Raw genomic sequence first — 18877 nt, forward strand, 5'->3', positions numbered from 1 at the left:
ATTCACAATGATATAAAAACAGCCCCATTCTGGGGGCTGTCCTAAAACGTGCTGCACAGCCTTTAACCCCAAAGAAAAAGCAACCCTCCCCCACCCCCAGTAGCCTCTTCCGGCACATGCCCCTCCCCTCCCCCTAAAATAGGCTACAAGCAAACCCCATGCACCCTGCCCCCCAGCACCACAGAGGCAATCCCTCTCTCCAAGAGTCCTAAGAGGGTCCCAGGCCATCTCCTCGGGTCTTCTCCCTCTTCAGAGCGGAGGGGGAGCTGCTTGCAAAGTGCAGACCCCGCCCCACCCGACCTCTGGTCTGCAGCGTTGACAACGCCCCGCAGAGGCTGAGCGCCCCCCACCCCCCCCCACGCTCACATCTGAACTCTGCTAGAGTCGTTTAGAGTTTTAGCCATCTTTTGGCAGGACTGGCAGGGACCGTTGGGCTTCCTCGGGGAAGGAGGGAGGAGAGTAAGCCGCTTTAGATGACCTTTCCTGACTCCACAGGGCCCTGAGCGGAAAAGGAACTGTTGATGAATGAACCCGCTCCCTGGACTGGATGTCCCCTGCGGTCTGGGGGTGGAAGATGGGGCACGAAGCGAGTGAGAGTAAAGAGAAAAGGATGATGCCTTAGAGAGAGGGCAGGGTGCACAAGGTGAGGAAACAGGGACCCCTTGAGAAGAGGAAACCGTGACCCGCAAAACCCCAAGGACCTGCAGCAGGGGGTGCAGGGTGGGGCCAGCAGTGTCCAGTCACGTGGTCACACACAACCCGTAACCGCTTTGGATGAGGTGAGTTCACCTACCTGGGCTCACCCTGCCCACCCGTTTCCTCCGACCGACCTCGGAGGGTGGCCATCCTCCCCTCCCCCGGAAGACGTGGGACGTGGCCTCGGTTGCATTTCAGGGGCACGTGTGTATGACATTGGGGGATTGATGGGGGGCAGGGTCGTACATGGACGGAGCCACCCCAGCGCTCAGCCTCCTCATTCTGCAGCTAGGGGCGGGGCGGGGCGCTGATGCCAGCTCTCCTCGCTACCCTTCAACCCAGCCTCCTACCATCAGGCTCTGTGACAGAAGTCCTGGGGCTTCACGGTCTGCCCAGAGATTTCCCCCCATTCCCCGCCCCCCATAATGGAGAGTGGGTGTGGGAGGGCAAGCAGTTTCAGGGGCTTATGCCTCACTGTAAACCATCTTAGAAGGAAGAATACCGTGTCCTCCTCTCTTCCTCCTCAGGTCTGGAGAGGGAGGGGGGACACCTGTGAGGTCCTCTCGGGAGTCCTGGGAGGAGGTGAGGAGGGGCAAAGGGGGCCAAGCACCCACGCTGCTCCTCAGCCAACACCAACCCCCTCCCCCGCCCCAATGGGGGGGGGGGCCTGACAGCACCAGACCCCTCCCTCCACCCCCACTCAACCCTGAGTCCCCAAGAAGTTATAAAAATGTAGAAAAGGCAAAGAGAAAAGTGTAAACAGCTCCAGAGAATTAGGGCTGGATGGAGGGAGGCAGCCTCATGCTTCCTGTCTGGCCAGGACACCAGCATTTTGTGTCTCCCCTTGTGGGGGGCCAGGGCTCCCAGAGCAGGGGATGGAAGAAGGCAGAAAAAGGGAAGAAGAGCTGGAGCAGCCAGCCCTGGTGGGGGTCCTTTCCCAGGTCCATGGGGTCCTCCGTTCAGCCACAGGATATACTCAAGATCTCAAAGCACGTGGCCCATGTTTGTCCTGGGTCTCACCAGTGACCATCGGGCCCCTGTGCGTCCCAGCTGCCACGTCCACCTCCTCCGCGACCCCTCATCTCAGAAGCCAAGTTACCTATGAGGGCAGACTCTCCACCCTCCAAGGACACGTGGTCTGTACGTTGCTTCCCCCCGCCCCAGGTCCATCGAATCGCATCCTACAGCCCCCCAGGTCTGTTCCTCATAGGAGGGCTGAGCCTGGGCCACAGCCAGAGAGAAGAGTCAGGAAGAGCAAGAGTAACATGGAGAAAGGAGGCCTGCAGACAGCCACAGTGGAGGCTTCTGGAAGACGAGATCAGGGAGCAAAGAACGGCGATCCAGGGGACGGCGCTCCTGTGCTCGGGATGCACACGGGAGCTCCGCCGCCGCAGACCCAGAAGCCTGCAGGCAAGCGAAGTTCCGGGCCATCTCAGTTGCCCGGTCCTCAATTCCTGGACCTGTGGTCTCTACAGCGTAAGCCCAGATAATATTCCACCCCGGCCCTCCGTTTTGCTGGCGAGGACGCCTGGGCTCATCACGGTCTTCTTGCCCAGGTTTCAGGCGCGCTGCTGGGGTAAGGAGGAGGGTGTGGTTGCAGCCAGGCCCCTCAGGCGGGAGTGGATGGCTGGGCGAGGAGTGGGAGGAAGCTAGTTGTTGGCCTCGCCATCCTCCTCATCAAAGGACTGCACGCCTGACGATGTGACGTCAGACACCTTCCGGCTGAAAGCGGTGGACAACTCGGGGTCCTCACGTGGGGAGAGGGACTCCAGGTCCCGGCATCCCGCATCCTCTTCCTCCTCGGGGGCCAGCGGCCTCTTCTCCTCCTCCGCAGAACCCCTTGCCAGGTCCACCCCGCCCACCTCAGGAGCCCAGTCAGTGTCTCCCCCTAGCAAAGATGACGGCTCCTGAGCAGAGTATCCCGAAGCAGGTTGGGAAGGTCCCATTTCATGCAGGCTAGGCTGTGAGTCATCAAATGCAGGCCCGAGATAGGATCCCGTGGCCGGAGAGGCAATGAGGGACTGGTCACTCGCTTCCCAAGCATCCGATGACCCCAGACAGTACATGCCCTGGGACACATAGGAATGAGGCCAGCCATCCATCGGGGCTTGAGCGAGGGCATCTGGAAAGAGAATCAGGAAGGTAGGTGAGGTCCCAGAACATCATCAAAGGCAGTGACAGCAGCACAAAGAATTGAGGGTGAGATGGTGGGATGTGGCAAGCAATAGGAAAGCAGATGTGAGCACAAAGTCTTAGAGATGAATGGAGGTAGCCTCTGGAGTCGGATTCTGGAACTGTTCCTCACCCTGACTCTCCATCAGCTCCTGGTAGTTGTCACTGTAGTTGCAGCCCAGTGTTTCCTGGGTGGAGTTGACACTCATGTCCTCACCATCCATGGAAGACCAGGCCATGAGAGTGGCCTCAGAGATAGCAAACTGTTCCATGACACCTGGGAGAAGAAAGGTAGTTAGCACAAGCCACCTCCAGGAAGCCTTAGACCCATGCCTGGGGCAGGGGGGCATCACTGCGGTGCTGTTCAATAGGAATATAACATGAGTCATTTGTGCAATTTAAAATTGTCTAGTAGCCATATTAAAATGAAAAAGAAACAGTTAAAATTAATTTTAATAATCTTCTTTAACCTAATCTATATAAAACTGTCATTTCAATGTGTAATCCATATACAAGTTATTGAGATATTTTACGTTCTTTTATTCACAAGAAGCCTTTGAAATCCGGTTGATATTTTGCACTTATAGCACATCTCCATTTGAACTAGCCAGATTTCAAATTCTCAATAGCCACATGTGGCCAGTGGCTGCTGTATGGGACAGCACCGGTTTTGTATATGCCCTAAAACAAGGTAAAATCATGGGTGACTTTCCAGGTCAGACTTAGAATTCCTAGGGGAAAGAGTTGGGGGTCTTCTAGTGAGATATCATAAGGGATTAAAATTGAGGATTTCCAGAAGTTTATCTTTACAATTTTTTAGGAATGGTAGCTAGTGCTAAGTAGTCAAGGCCAGAGGAATCTAAATGGGAGGGATTGTAGGTCCACAGTGGGATCAGGCTGAAAGTTTAAGGTCTAGGGCGGTAAAGAAGCAAGGATAGAGTGATGAAGGTGCACAGACTTGGGGTTCACATGCTAGTCAAAGCCATGAGTAAGTTGCAGCTTACTTTGCTAGCTGCCCTGTTCATCTCCCTTCTTCACTGGTATTTCTTCTACTATGCATATCACCAGAGCCCAGATCTATCGTTTTTCCCAAAGTATCTTATTGAGACCTGCCACCAAATATTGGTGGTGTTTAGTTGCTAAGTTGTGTCCAACTCTTTTGCGATCCCATGGACTGTAGCCCGCCAGGCTCCTCCGTCCATGGGATTTCCCAGGTAAAAACATTGGAGTGGATTGCCATTTCCTCCTCTGGGGAGGGGGGAGGGGTCTTCCCCATTCAGCAATTGAACCCACGTCTCCTGCATTGGCAGGCAGGTTCTTTACCCCTGAGCCACCAGGGATGCCCCTGGTTAGTGTTGTAGGTACACCATATGCCTGCCTCCTATCTCTACAGAATAAAAACTCTTCTGTGTATACCCTTTGCTCACCCAGGTCCCTTGATCTTCTGGTGGTTGTACAAGTAAGTTGTCTGCAAGTGAATCCATGACAGCAAAGTGCTGATGGGCAAAGGCTAGAAGAGAACCCCAAGGCTTTTCTTTCTTTTTCATCATAAAACATAGTAGAGACAGAGACTGTTGAAGTCTAAGGCCCCTGCTTTTTTTCCCCCTGTAAGAGGGAATCCAGAGATTGGACAGTCCTGCCATGTGGGAGAAGACATCAGGTGGACCCACAATCTCATGTTAATTTCCCTCAACCTCTGAGATGATAATAAAAAATAAGTTTGAGGGACTTCCCTGGTAGTCCAGTGGCTAAGACTCCGAACTTCCGCGGGGGCCCTGGGTTCAATCCCTGGGAACTAAAATCCCACATGCTACAACCTAAGACCTAGTGCAGCTAAATAAATAAACAAACATTAAAAAAAAAAAAAAAGTTTGAGAGCACTTACCAGAACGAACAAGTCAGAGTCCTTGAAATTTGAGCTAGTTGGGAAATGAAGTCTGATAGTCATCATATGGACAGAGCCAGTCCGCCCACAGGGAACCAGGTTGAAGAGTGGGTGTTGGCCATCCTGAAAATGTGTCTCTCGAGGGGCTGGGGAATAAGTACCTGCAAGGAACCGGGCCTCCTTCTCACCGTCGCTGAGGTCGGAGTAGGCGTCTGTGTCCCTGCGGACGGCCTCGGGGCTGTGCTGCGGCTGAATGGCTGGCGTCTTCCCCCAGCCCTGCCACTCAATCATGTGGGCCACCCGGCCCTGCCCCATGGCTGTGGGCTTTGTCACGTGGTCCTTCATGCTTCTCGAAATCCCTGAGGGGCCAGACATTCCCCACGTCCTCCAGAACATCACCCAAGACCCGTACCAGACTCCCTCCGAACCCTGTTATCCCCACCCTAGCCCCATGGGATGCTGTCTCACGAAAAGGGCAGGTTATGCCCTAAGAACCGTATATGAGGGGCGGCCTGGAGGAATGGAGGGGCTTGACAGAAAAGGCAAACAGGCCTGGAGTATGGGGATGAGGGTGTGTTTTTCAGGCCTGAAGCGGCAGGGAGACTGAGACCAGGAGCCCACAGGTAGTGTCCTATCTGAAAGCATCCCCAGGTTGGGAGTCTCACCTGAGAATGATGACTTTGCCAGGGCCCCAATGCCATAGGCATTCGAGTTTCGCTTAAGCTTCGGAAGGATGGAAGTGGTGTCCTCCATGGAAAGCTGGGAGAGGGGTGTGGGAGGAGAGGCAGAGGGATAAGAGAGTATGGGATGCTTGTATGTTCAGGAGGAAGGATCTGAGCTAGGGCTGGTGATAGGAAACCCTGATACCCAGGAGGCCCATCTCCCAACCGCTCTTGGAAGTTTGGGGGTAGGTGAAGAACTGAGGGCTGCCGGGGCCTGTTGGAACCAGGGAGCACTGTGTTCTATGGCAGGCCTACGGGGGAGAGGACAAGGGGGAGGAGTTAGGGGGGAGGGGGGAGGTCGGGGGTGGGGGGAGCTGCACTCACATTAATGCCATCCCAGGAGAAGTCTGTCCGGGTTTGCTGTGAGGAGAAGAGGAGAGGGAGTGGGTACCCGGGGCACTTCCTCAGAGGGCCTTCCGGAAGTGTGAAGTAGGGAGGGCTTTTGTGAGAGTCACACTGGGAACTTGGGGTCTCGGTGTGGAGCACTGGGCTTGTATTTGAGGAACGGAGGAGGAACGTTCTGTGAACATGTCAGTCTGGGAGTGGGTCTGGGATGTTATCCTGGAATTCAGGAAGATGGCTGAAGGACCGGGTTTCTGCGTGGTGGTTCGAGGGTCTTTTTGAGGTCTTTCGGGAGGGCAGCTGAGCACGGGGGTTGGGGGAGTCTCACCTCCGTGGATGGCCGATGAAGGCTGCTTCCGTGCAGCGAGCTGGTGCTGTCCATGTTGATTTGGTCCACATCCTTCAGGCCCTTCCAGTCCACGGCGATCACCTCATTTCCTGCGGTGGCCAGATGGTGAGGTGCGTCCCTTTCACCCCCCTGTGCCTACCCCGAAGGCCCCTCCTTATTCTCTTCCTCCAGAATTCTGATGCCACAAATGGGGGGGCCAGCCCACGCCCAAAACCACTCTCTCTTCTGATTGCCTATTCCCCTGTACATCTCCCCTCACCCCCAGTTTTTGGCATGAGAGGTAACAATGCTGAGCTCAGTCAAGAACAGCACACTTAGGAAAAGGGTCCCATGAGCTTATTTGTTGCTGTTGTTTACATGGAGGGGCCAGTGGCCGGGTTTTAGCAGGAAAACAGCTCTCCATTCTGTCCCGAGGGATCTCTGAGGGCTTCTTTATGGGAGTGCCTGGGCTCTGTACTTTTCCTCCATTAGGTCTCTACAAACAAGGGCAGCACTTTTCTGGGGCCAAGCTTCCCTCCGTGTTGGCTTTATTACGTGTGAGGTGGAAGGATTGCATCTTCCCTGGTGGACTCCATGAGAGTGGGTGGATTTGTGTGAGAGGAGGGAGATTTGGTGGGGATAGAGGTGAGAGCTGGGTGTGTTCGCCTAGAAGCAATGAGAGCAGAGAAGCAAAGAGACTGGATCATTCTACCTGACTGTGGGAGACACGTGCTAAATGAAAGAGAGAAGGGGGCCAGAGCGAGGAGAGCAGGGGACTTTCAAAAACAGAAACTAAGAGAACAGGAATTCAAGTCAGAGAGAAGACAAAAGACAAGGGAGGGAGTGGACGGAGTTTGACGACTGATGGGGAAACGGGAGGGCCTAGGAGGACAGTCATTGTTCAGCTCAGGCCAGAGCTCCTTGTACATGGAGACTGCTGGTGTGAGGGCAGGGTGTGTCTCCTGGAAGGCTTGGGGAGGAATCACTTGGGTGGTAGATGCTTGGCGTTCAAGCATAAAGTTTTCTGATTCTGAGTTTAGGGTTAGGGGTCCACTCTTGAGAAGGGGTGAACTGAATGTGATCTTGGGCGGCGGCAGTAGGGACTAGGCATGCAACGACATAGATGCTGCAAGCGGAAGGACTGTGGTTGACAGGTTTGAGAGAGGAAGGACTCCTACAAAGCGGGCACTTTCTCCCTGGGGCTACAGGACAATGGTGCCATGGGTTAGAGCAGAGGAGGTGGCTGGGAGGGAACGGGAAAGAAGGACATCTGGGCGAACAGAGCGGGGAATGGGGCAGGCAGGGAACCACCTCTGAGGGGAAGGGAGATGGGGAGGGCAGAGTGGGAGAGAGGGGTGGGGGGAGGTGGCCTTTGCTAGAGAGGGAGAGCTGAGTCAGAGCCGCGGGGGGCAGGGAGGGGGAGGGAAAGAACCCCGAGCAGAGGTGAAAGCAGAGCAGGGGGGTAATCCACGGGAATAAATCGGGTCTCAGAGAAACCCGGCTTTTGGAGAGTGAGTTCGTTTGCAATAATAATACGAATTATTCTCTCGGCCTGAGGTCACTGGGGCATGCAGGCGGGAGAAATTGGGAGTTGGAAAAACTGGGGGGTTAGGGAGAGGGTTGTTGGATCAATCTGGTGAGCTGTGAGAGCGGAGTGGGTGCACGGGGTGGGGGAGAAGGGGTGGTAGCAAGGCAGAGGGGAGAAGACTTAGGAGGCGCCTGGCTTCTTTCCTCCAGCCAAAGGTAAATAAAGAGCCGGCCCCGCCCCGCCAGCCCCGCCGACAGGTGCAGTCGGGTCCCCGGTTCCCTCCGCCGCCGCCCCACGCTCCGGAGAGCCGGCTCCCGACCCTTCTCCGGCCCTCTAACCGCCCCCCACCTCCTCCGATGTCCCCAGCTCGTCCCCTCTACCCTAGCCCGGCCTGGCCCCATTCCCTCCGGGCGTGGAACCCGTTGCCCTCCCGGAGGCACCAGGCTCATCCCGCCCCCGCCCCGGAGGGAAAATGCACGTGAACAAAGCAAATCGGGGGAGGCAGGGACGACAGAAAAAGGCAACGGAGAAGGAAAGAGATGGGGGCAAAACATCCAAGCCGGATGGAGGCGGGGTGCGGTGGGGGGGCGCGTGCGAGAGAGACTCGGGGCTGAGACTGAGGCTGGGGGGTCCTTCGAAGGGGGAGCTGGCTCCGGACACGGAGTGGGGCGAGGAGGAGCTGGGGAAGGCAGGGCCTGGAGGTGGAGGGTGCGGGGACGGGAGAGTAGGGGAGAGCCACGGAGAGGATGCCGGTGGGGTATGATGGAGAGGGACCGCGCCTGGGGGAGGGCGGCGGAAGGAAGCTAGAGGGAGACGGATGCAAAGAGCCTGGAGGGATGCAAGCCCAGGAGGCGCGCGCGAGGAGAGCGGGGAGAGATGAAGGCAGGGACCGCGAGGGCTCGGAGGGAAAGTGAGGAAGCGAGGCCGGACCGGGCGGGCGCGGAGAGAGGGATCCCGGGGAGGGGCGCGGGGCGCGGTGGGGGAGGGGGCCGGAGGACCGGACCGGGCCGAGCCCTGCCTCCGCCCGCGCCCGCGCCGCCGCGGTACCCACCCACGGTCCGGGAGCCGATGCAGCCCATGGCTCCGGGCCTCCAGGCCGGGCCCTCACCGACGCGGGGCGGGCGCCGGGGGGAGCACCGGGAGCCGCGCCGCCGCCCCAGCCGCTCTGCAGCGCCGCGGCCGTCTCCGCTCGGCTCCGCTCCCCCCTCCCCTCTCCATCCCTCCCCGCGGCAGCCTCCGTCGCCGCCGCCGCCGCCGCCGCCGCCGCCGCCGCCTGGCTCCCCCGCCCCGGCTCGGCTCGCGGCGGCGGGGAGGGGGCGGCCCGGGGATTGGCTGCGCCGGCGCCTCCTGGCCCTTCCCCCGACCCCGCCGCTGCGCTCCGAGCCGCACTCCCTGGGGGAGCCACGCCGCCGCTTCCCTCCCTCGCCGTTCTCCAGCCCCGCGCGGGGGGCTGCTCGCCGGGTCCCCGCTGGGCTCGGGGCGGGGTGTGGCGGGGGAGGCTGATGGAAACCCGGAGAATGCCCGCCTGGGGTCTCAAGAGCCGGGCGGAGAGTCCCAGGCCCACCCTTCGGATCTGGGGGATTGATTTTGAGGGTCGGGGTTGAGGATGCTTAGAAAGTGGAATAAGAATAAAGCCTGGATTTATTGGGCCTTGGCCACCAAATTCCGCAAACACTTGTTTTTTTTCCCCGGGGTGGCCTCGGGGACAAACGGGAGCGTGGTTGGACGCGGTTGCAGCTTCCTGTTCGCTGTTTTATGCGCCCGAACAGATCGCGAAGTCTTTGCAAGCGGATCGTGTATTAGACTTCCCAGGGCTCGGCGCTCGCGGGAAAGTCGGGCATGCGGGGACGGTGCGGATGACCTAACTCCAGGTCTGATTGGGGAGGGGGAAATAGAAGATCCTTCAGTCCCATCTCCAGGGAAATAAAAATGTCAGGACCCGAGGCTAGCTAGAAGACAGTTTTATATCCAATGTAACTTTTCTGAGCCAGGGTCTTCTCTGACAAATGACCACAACCGTGTCAGAGGCGGTCAAGAGCCCGGAGGATTGAGGTCTGGCTGGTGGGGTCGGGTGAAGTAGGTACTAAGGGTTTCCTGGGTGACGAGGGTCAATGGGCACTATAGTTACAGCAGGGAAGAAGTGGAGTCCAGAAAAGTCACATGAGAAAGAAAGGAGACCCTTTTATGTAAGCCCAACTCGGTGAGCACAAATGTCAGAAGCAAATGCTAATCCAGGGTCTGCTTTCATGTGCCTCCTGAGGTTGAACAAGGGAGCAGGGCAGTGGACCAGGGGACTCTGGTGTGGGCATGGGACAAGGAGAGAGACCAAGTCTCATGGGTACAATCTTTTAAGCTTTAAATTATGAATGAGAAGCTAAACTTTAGTGTGATAACCACTACATTCTGTGGAATCCCAGATAAGAGATACAGGGAAAAAGATACTAATAATTTAATTGCAGATCTGGGAGATACGATGATGGAGATGGAACTGATCTTTGGTCTCTGCATGAAGAAATAAACTGGATCTACATCTATAGAACCACAAAAGAGAAGACAGAACAGTCAGTGGTCAGTAGGCTTAGATTTTAGTCGCCTTGTGTATTTTGTGGCAGGATTTGCTATCTTAGTTTAACAGTGGAGGGAATTAGAAAGTATTTCCCCCCCTGGTCACCTTTTGTTGGTTATACACAAGAAGGACCAAGTGGATTTTGCCCTCCTGAAGTATAGTGTCTAGCTGCAAAGGAAAGAAAATAGAAAGATGGTTAAAAAAAAAAAAAAAAAGATGAAGAAACAGCCTCCATTACTACAGTAATGCTCGCAAACCCCTGTTGTTTGAACAGAGAAAGCACTGACTCTCCAGGTCAGAAGCCGTGGACCAGGTGGCCAGCTCTGGTCATGGCTTCTCACCTGAAGCTGTTCTTCGCTTGGAGTGCTTTCTGATTCCACTGTTCTCATGAGTACTCTGGTCCAAACATGGATACAAACCCCTCCTTAAGGGCCCTTAGCACAACTGCATAAGGTTGCTGTTGTTGTTCAGTCACTAAGCCGTGTCTGACTCTTCTCGACCCCACTAACTGCAGCACGCCAGGTTTCCCTGTCCTTCACTATCTCCTGGAGTTTGCTCACACTCATGTGCATTGAGTTGGTGATGCCATCTAACCATCTTGTCCTCCGCCACTCCCTTCTCTTTTTACCTTCAATCTTTCCCAGCATCAAGGTCTTTTCCAAGGAGTTGGCTCTTTGCATCAGGTGGCCAAAGTATTGGAGCTTCAGCTTGAGCATCAGCCCTTCTAATGAATATTCAGGGTTTATTATTTAAATCAAGTCGACACAAAGGATCCCATATTCTGTCTTAAAGGTGTATCCAGCATCTGAGAAAAGGAATCTATCAGAGGCACAACACCAATACGCTTCCTTCCTTCTTGTACTGAATCATCTTACTTCTCACCATTTAGAGACATTCTCCCAATCTCTTTGCCATCTTCTAAGCCAAGGTCAAATACTCTAGTTCTGTTATGAACAGGAACAACCTTTCTGGAGGACAATTTGACAGTGCAGATCAAAAAAATCTTTATGCATTACTATTCTTACTATATTGTGACACAGCAATTCCATTTATAGAAATAGTCTAAGAAAATAAAAATAGAATGTGGACAAAGATTTACAGCACCCATCAGAGCACAATTTCATAAGAATTATAAAGACTGTACACAGCCCACATGTTCAAATGTAGGGATGAATTAAATAAATCATACTATATGCCTATAATAGAATATTTTGCAGCCATTAATACTATCTTATAACTGTATTTGTTGAAAATTACTCATGATCTATTGTGATATTATAAAAAAGCAGGCTATAATAATGACAGTACATCAATTTTTGTTTGAAAATCACACACATACACACACACACACACACACACACATAGATTCTTCTCCTGCCTTTTGTCAGGATTGCCATCCCGAATAATTTATGGGATTCCTTGAAGAAAGCCTATGTTTTACAAATGTCCAATTCCACTCATCAGTTACAGTTTGACTCTCAATGAAATTACAACATTAATCAGTCCATTTCCAAAGTCTAAAAATATAGGACTTTGGCAGAATGCCCCAGTAGGGCCCTGGCACATCCTTATTGGTTCCTTTTGGGGCACAGCCCCAAGGTGAAGTGATGTTTCTCTCTTCACTGTGGTTGCTGCTCTGTGCTCCTAATCTCTGTGGATAGAACTTGGACGGAAGGAACAAACTAAGTTTAGAGACAGTACTGCTGAAAATGGGGACTCTCGTTCCGGGATCCATGGACAGAATCCACAGGCCATAACCTTGGATGGGAAAAAAAGGTGTTATGTTCACTAACTTGTCACAGAAATTCTCTATGCACTTAAGTTAGGATTGTAGGCAGATGATTCAGTACAAGTAGTATTAGAAGTGCTGTACTGTGTCTATCAGCCATGAAAAGTGCAGATGCTTCTATGCTGTTGAACAGTCGCTAAGTCGTGTCTGACTCTTTGTGACCCCATGGACTGCAGCACACCAGCCTTCCCCATCCTTCACTATCTCCTGGAGTTTGCTCAAACTCATGTCCATTGAGTCAGTAATGCCATCCAACCATCTCATCCTCTGTCGCCCCCTTCTCCTCCTGCCTTCAATCTTTCCCAGCATCAGAGTCTATTCCAATGAGTCAGCTCTTGCATCAGGTGGTGAAAGTATTGGAGCTTTAGCTTCAGCATCAGTCCTTCCAATGAATATTCAGGGTTGATTTCCTTTAGGATGGACTGGTTTGATCTCCTTGCAGTCCAAGGGACTCTCAAGGGTCTTCTCTACCACCATAATTTAAAAGCATCAGTTCTTTGGTGCTCAGCCTTCTTTATGGTCTGACTCTCACACTCATATATGACTACTGGAAAAATCATAGCTTTGGCTAGAGACCTTTGACTAAATGTTGGCAAAGTGATATCTCTGCTTTTTAATACAGTATCTAGGTTTGTCATAGCTTTTCTTCCAAGAAGCAAGCATCTTTTAATTTTGTGGCTGCAGTCACCTTCTGCAGTGATTTTGGCATTCAAGAAAATAAAATCTGTCACTGCTTCTACTTTTTCCCTATTTATTTGCCTTGAAGTGATGGGACCATATGCCATGATCTTAGTTTTTTTGAATGTTGAGTTTTAAGCCAGCTTTTTCACTCTCTTCTTTCACCCTCATTAAGAGGCTCTTTCACTTTCTGCCATTAGAGTGGTATCATCTGCATAATTGAGGCTGTTGATATTTCTCTTGGCAATCTTGATTCCAGCTTGTGATTCATCCAGCCCAGAATTTTGCATGATGTACTCTGCATATAAGTTAAATAAGCAGAGTGACAGTATACAGCCTTGAAGTACTCCTTTCCCAATTTTGAACCAGTTTGTTGTTCCATATCTGGTTCTAACTGTTGCTTCTTAACCCGCATACAGGTTTCTCAGGAGACAGGCAAGGTGGTCTAGAATTCCCATCTCTTTAAGAATTTTGCATAGTTTGTTGTGATCCACACAGTGAAAGGCTTTAGCTTAGCTGATGAAGCAGAAGTAGATGTTTTTCTGGAATTTCCTTGATTTTTCTGTGATCCAACGAATGTTGTCAATTTGATCTCTGGATCCTCTGCCTTTTCTAAATCCAGCTTGTACATATGGAAGTTCTTGGTTCACGTACTGTTGAAGCCTATCTTGAAGGATTTTGAGGATTACTTTGCTAGCATGTGAAATGAGCACAATTGTACCATAATTTGAACATTCTTTGGCACTGCCTTTCTTTGAGATTGGAATGAAAACTGATTTTTTTCCAGTCCTGTGGCCATGGCTGAGTTTTCCAAATTTGCTGGCATATTGAGTGCAGCACTTTCACAGCATCATCTTTTAGGATTTTAAATAACTCAGCTGGAATTCCAATACCTCCACTAGCTCTGTTGGTAATAATGCTTCCTAAAGCCCACTTGACATCACACTTCAGGATGTCTGGCTCTAGGTGAGCGGCCACACATCATGGATATCCAGGTCATTAAGATCTTCTTTGTTTTGTTCTTCCGTGTATTCTTCCCACCTCTTCTTAATCTCTTCTACTTCTGTTACATCTTTGCTGTTTCTGCTCTTTATTGTGCCCACCTTTGCATGAAATGTTCCCTTGGTGTCTCCAGTTTTCTTAAAGAGTTTGTCAACTACAAATTGGTGCTTGCCAAGGACATTTGCTGTCTGTCTCTGTGGGGACTGAGTCCTGTGCTGCTGCAGCCCTGAAGGGAGTTCAGGGTGGAGAAAGAAGCACTCTGAGCTCTAGGGAAACTGGTGAAACAGGTCTTTAGATAGTTAAGATATTTTAGGAACTGATTTCATAATCCCAATCTTTGAATCTCCTCATATCTAGAAAAACACTAAATCCATTCATGGTGACATCAGCTTCTTGTGACTAGTAGAAAACCTTTTGTAGGATATGTGCTTGACTGCATGAACTCCCCCTTCCCCAAAATCACATGTATTGACCTTCCCCCAGTACCTCTTTGGAACAGTTTCTTAGAACTATCTGAGGTGCTATCTCCCAGACTGCAGTCCTCATTTTGCCCCAAATAAAACTTAACTCAGAACTCTCACGTTATGCATCATTTTTTGGTCAAGAGTTGCGGTGGTGACTGATGAAGTGACCCAGAGTGGACTTCCCTCCTTCGCCTGAACTCTATGAGAAAACAGAGCTTTGGTACCAGCAGCAGCCACTTGCACCCATCTGCCTCCTCGGGGAGACCAGATGAATTTGCATAAGTGTGTCCTGGTCCTCAGATCTGTTTTAGTTGATGATCCTGAGTTTTACTTGGCAGTGGAGCAGGTTACGTGCCACCTTCCAGTTGAAAGATACCGGGGCATACCTACTCATGATCTAGATACTGAGTGGGGCTTGGTTGAAAGACATCAAGGTTGCTCAATTGCAGGAGACTGAGTGGTCTGTGCTGAGTAGTTAGGTAAGAGGCTGATTGGATGCTTTTCCTCAGTTCGGCTGCACACACAGAAATAAGAGCCATTAGCAAACAGCCACTAACACTCCAGCCAGGGCTACGTATGTGCAAAATCAGTACTTGCAAGTACCTATTTCATTGAGGAAATTATACTAAAGGAGATATCAACCTAAAGCATCCAAATTTTGGGTCCTTTTGATATTCCAAAATTGATATTTTTGCATGTACAGTTAGAAAAAGCTGACCATAACATCAGACTGAACAGAATGCTTACTTTGATATATAGAAGATTCTAAAGGAGGAAATGATGGAGTAATTTCTTTGCAGGAAACCAACAAGAAGTTGCTTGAAAATGTATCAGAACTAAAAATGGCCAGTAGCACTGACTCTGCCAGGTCACAGGTCTAGTGGGACTGGGAAGTCATGTTTGGGGGATTTTTGCCACTTGGCTTTTGATTCCTGGGCATCTCTTTGCCATTTGTTTTATTTGGAGTGTGACTTCCAGCTGATGAGGATCTGGCTTGGTTGGTTTGGTTTGGTTACTTTGATTTGAGCACACAGATTGGTTTGAGCACAGAGACATCTGGTCCAAACTGCATGAGTTAAAATGGGAAGCGCTTCCTCTAAGGTTCTATACCTGACCTGGGAGCCTCTTGGGAAAGATTTTAAATGACTGATCAACCTATAGCTATGATCCAATGACAAAGAAAAATGGCTTGAAAATATTAGATCTTCATTGCCACAGGATGGGAAAATGGATTGAAGTTCCCTTATGTCCAGGACTCTTCTCCTGTAATCAACAGTCTAGGGCTGATCAAACTAACACCCACCTCCCCAGAGGGATAATCCCTGCTGGAACCACTCTGCCTTTGTTATCAGGGCCTATTGAGCACTATCTGGTCTAAAATTTTGGCTATGAAACTATGACCACAGAAAAATAAAGATGATTTTTGACAGTGTGGTCACAATATTCTTTAGGCTCCAGAGAAAGTTGATTAAAACTTTTTTGAAGTTGTCCTACTAGGAGAAGATGCTTTTCTCTCCCTGTACCTTGAGACCTTGACTTTCAGGGACACTTATCTAGACCATCTCTAATTTCTGAATCTAAAGGGGAAAAAGGAAGGAAAAGAAGTCTTTAAAAATTTGTCTTATTCCAACTGTTATAAACTAGTGAGCTTTGTATTGTGATATCTAATCCATGGCTAAGTTTAGAAAACAAAGCTATGAGATCTCTTGTTGTTTCTGTTTGGATATATGTATGGTGGGGGAAATATCAACAACCTCAGGTATGCTGATGATACCACTCTAATGGCAGAAAGTGCAGAGGAACTAAAGGACCTCTTGATGAGAGTGAAGGAAGAGAGTGAAAAGGCTGGCTTAAAACTCAATATTAAAAAAACTAAGATCATGGTATCTGGTCCCATCACTTCATGGCAAACAGAAGGGATTAAGGTGAAAGCAGTGACAGATTTCCTCTTCTTGGGCTCTAAAATCACTGTGGATGGTGACTGCGGCCATGAAATTGAAAGACAATTGTTTCTTGGCAGGAAAGATATGACAAACCTAGACAGTGTATTAAAAGCAAAGACGTCACTTTGCCGACAAACGTCCGTATAGTTGAGGCTCCTGAGGTTAATTCGTAAATGAGTTCTATGTAACTGGCTTAAAGAAGAGTAGGCACTTAAAAGCAAATAATTCTAAGTGCAAGAGAAATTAAGCTAAATTTGGATTTCAGGTTCATGTGAACTGGGAAATATTCAGTATCAAATTGACACTTGGTATTAATGTTTGTTTGTTGATGCATATGTGTTGGTACTCACACTGACAGTTGAGATGTCTTTAGCAACGAACAGGACAGAGCTCAAATGTGACACCAGAGAATGCTTCCTTATTGCCTCAGGCTCTGCCTGTGGTGGAAAATTGGTTGAGATTTAATGGACTTGAAAGTACATGCTTACAAATTAAATCTAAATATATAGAAAATTGGCCAAGATAAATTTTAGGACCCATCATATGGGAAATATTCAGTACTGAATTGGTATCTGCTATTGAAGGTGGCTGAAGTGTGTTGGCTTGATTAATATAGACATGTCTAGAGTTATCCATATTAAGCATAATATTTCTGTTGTATGTAAGTTTACTAGAGGTCAAATAAGACCTCATTCTATCTGTTAGGAATTTGTCAACAAGAAAAGTAATTCAATGTGGAAAAAATTTTAAGGAATCTAAGATACGTGTTTTCAGTAAAAGAAGATATGAAGAATATATACACACACACACACATATATATATATGTGTATATATATATAGGCAGATTCTTTACCAGTGAGCCACTGGGTAAAGAATATATATATATATATATATATATATACTGAAAAGAGTTATGCATATCAGGACTTCCTGAGCATGGATTGAATTTAGTTGGATAAATGAACTTTTTCCCCCAGATATGATTTTTTTTTCTTTTTTTTTAAATCTTAAACTTTTGATTTTATATTGGGGTATAACTGATTGACAATGTTGTGGTACTTTCAGGTGAACAGCAAGTGGACTCAGCCATTCATATACATGTATCCATTCTCCCTCAAACCCCCTTTCCCATCCAGGTTGCCACATAACATTCAGCAGAGTTCCACGTGCTATCCAATATGTCCTGTTGGCTATCCATTTTACCTATACCAGTGTGTACATGAACATGCATGAACAGTGTTCCCAAAGTCACTAACTATCCCTTCTTCCTGGCAACTGTAAGTTTGTGGTTCTCACTATGAATTGCTATCATTTTATAAATAATTTGTATTCATTTGTATCATTTCTTCTAGATTCCATATATAAAGGATGTCATATGATATTTCTTTTTCTCTGTCTAACTTACTTCACTCATTATGACACTTGCTAAGTCTATCCATGTTGCTGCAAATGGCATTATTTCATTCTTTTTCATGGCCGAGCAATATTCCATTCTATGTGTGTACTACAGGATTTCCCAGTGGCTCAGTGGTAAGGAAACTGCCTGCAGTACAGGAGCCACAGCAGGCACAAGTTCAGTCCCTGGGTCTGGAAGATCCCCTGGAGGAGGGCATGGCAACCTTGCCCTGCCCTGGCAAGGGCAGTATTCTCGCCTGGAGAATCCCATGGACAGAGGAACCTGGTGGGCTACAGTCCACAGGGTTGCAAAGAGTCGGACATAACTGAAGCAACTGAGCGCACACACATGCATATATGTACCACATCTTCATCCATCCTTCTGTTGATAGACATTTAGGTTGCTTCCATGTCTTGGCTATTGGAAACAGTGCTGCAATGAACATTGGGATGCACGTATCCTTTCGGATCATGTTGTTCCCCAGATATATCCCCAGGAGTGGGATTGCAGGGTCATATAGTAGCTCTATTTTTAGGTTTTGAAGGAACCTCCATTCTGTTCTCCATGGAGGTAAATGAATCTTGCTGAGAGTAAGCTGAGACTTAGATTTGGTTTTTTCTTTCTGTTCAGAGAAAAGTTTTCTTAGAATGCCATTTTTGATAACAGATTATATGAGTTTCTTTGCCTTTAAGGAGGGAATGGAGCAAGCCACAACCTTTGTAAGAATGACATAACCTGGGGACATTACATAGGCTGATTAGAAGCAAATAGGTGGACTAGGCAACTTCCACTAGACCTTGAGCCTCAGTTTACGCTCTTTGTAACACATCAGCGGACTAAGTGACCCACAACTGGGTGGTGGCTCAATTCGATGTAAAGAAACTTTTAGATAAAGAAACGTAAATGAAATAAAAAAAATTTTTTTAAGATAAGGAAGCTTTAAGGAAAGAAAATACAAATAACAGCTTTAGGTGAACTTTTAGAAATAATTACATTTCAGGATCTCTCCAGATATTCAACAAATTGAAAGGTAAAATTGTGCTAACATAAGTTAAGTGATAAGTTTAAAATAAGTTTAATTGAGTAAATGAACTTTGAAAGTAAGCTGGTACAAAACTTCAATATGGCTTTTGTCTCTGTTAAAAAGAGACAAGATTTTAAGTTGCCATTGATAACAGATTTTTAAGTTTCTTTACCTCTAAATGATTTGTTCTGTATTTGCCTTTGTAATCATTTATTGTTATTTTTGGCTAAATGAATAACTATTGTTTCACAATGACCCATGGTCTTATCTGAGTGTCCTAAACACTTTTGATATTTATTGACAAAACTTCCTTAATCAACTTCTAATGAAGTACTTTTGACC

The 18877-nt window shown here is 49.1% G+C and overlaps 1 protein-coding gene across 3 annotated transcripts; it reads right to left on the minus strand.

The window, feature by feature from the left end:
- Window positions 1–505: 505 nt before the first annotated feature.
- Window positions 506–8854, minus strand: FAM131B (family with sequence similarity 131 member B). 3 transcript variants are annotated; one of them, XM_081534478.1, is made up of 7 exons: window positions 8725–8854; window positions 6146–6255; window positions 5800–5835; window positions 5419–5512; window positions 4915–5112; window positions 3002–3145; window positions 506–2818 (listed from the first exon to the last, which is right to left on the minus strand). In XM_081534478.1, the coding sequence occupies exons 1-7, from the start codon at window positions 8750–8752 to the stop codon at window positions 2346–2348; spliced, it is 1083 nt and encodes a 360-aa protein (XP_081390604.1). In that variant the 5' UTR covers window positions 8753–8854; the 3' UTR covers window positions 506–2345. The 3 variants fall into 3 exon arrangements, with proteins under 3 accessions (XP_081390604.1, XP_081390605.1, XP_081390606.1); XM_081534479.1 differs by lacking the exon at window positions 5800–5835 and having other exon boundaries at window positions 515–2818; XM_081534480.1 differs by lacking the exon at window positions 4915–5112 and having other exon boundaries at window positions 2038–2818.
- Window positions 8855–18877: the final 10023 nt, after the last annotated feature.

This window comes from Giraffa tippelskirchi, chromosome 10, assembly GCF_054371585.1.
Source record: "Giraffa tippelskirchi isolate mGirTip1 chromosome 10, T2T-mGirTip1v1.2.pri, whole genome shotgun sequence".
NCBI lineage: Eukaryota > Metazoa > Chordata > Mammalia > Artiodactyla > Giraffidae > Giraffa > Giraffa tippelskirchi.

Bases quoted from the DNA above. Each gene is read 5' to 3' on its own strand.
- FAM131B (XM_081534478.1), bottom strand. From the start codon at position 8,752: ATGGGCTGCATCGGCTCCCGGACCGTGG. The intron at 6,256-8,724 runs GTGGGTACCGCG...TGGCCACCGCAG, and splicing joins CATCGGCTCCCGGACCGTGG to GAAATGAGGTGATCGCCGTG. The intron at 5,836-6,145 runs GTGAGACTCCCC...TTCTCCTCACAG, and splicing joins TTCATCGGCCATCCACGGAG to CAAACCCGGACAGACTTCTC.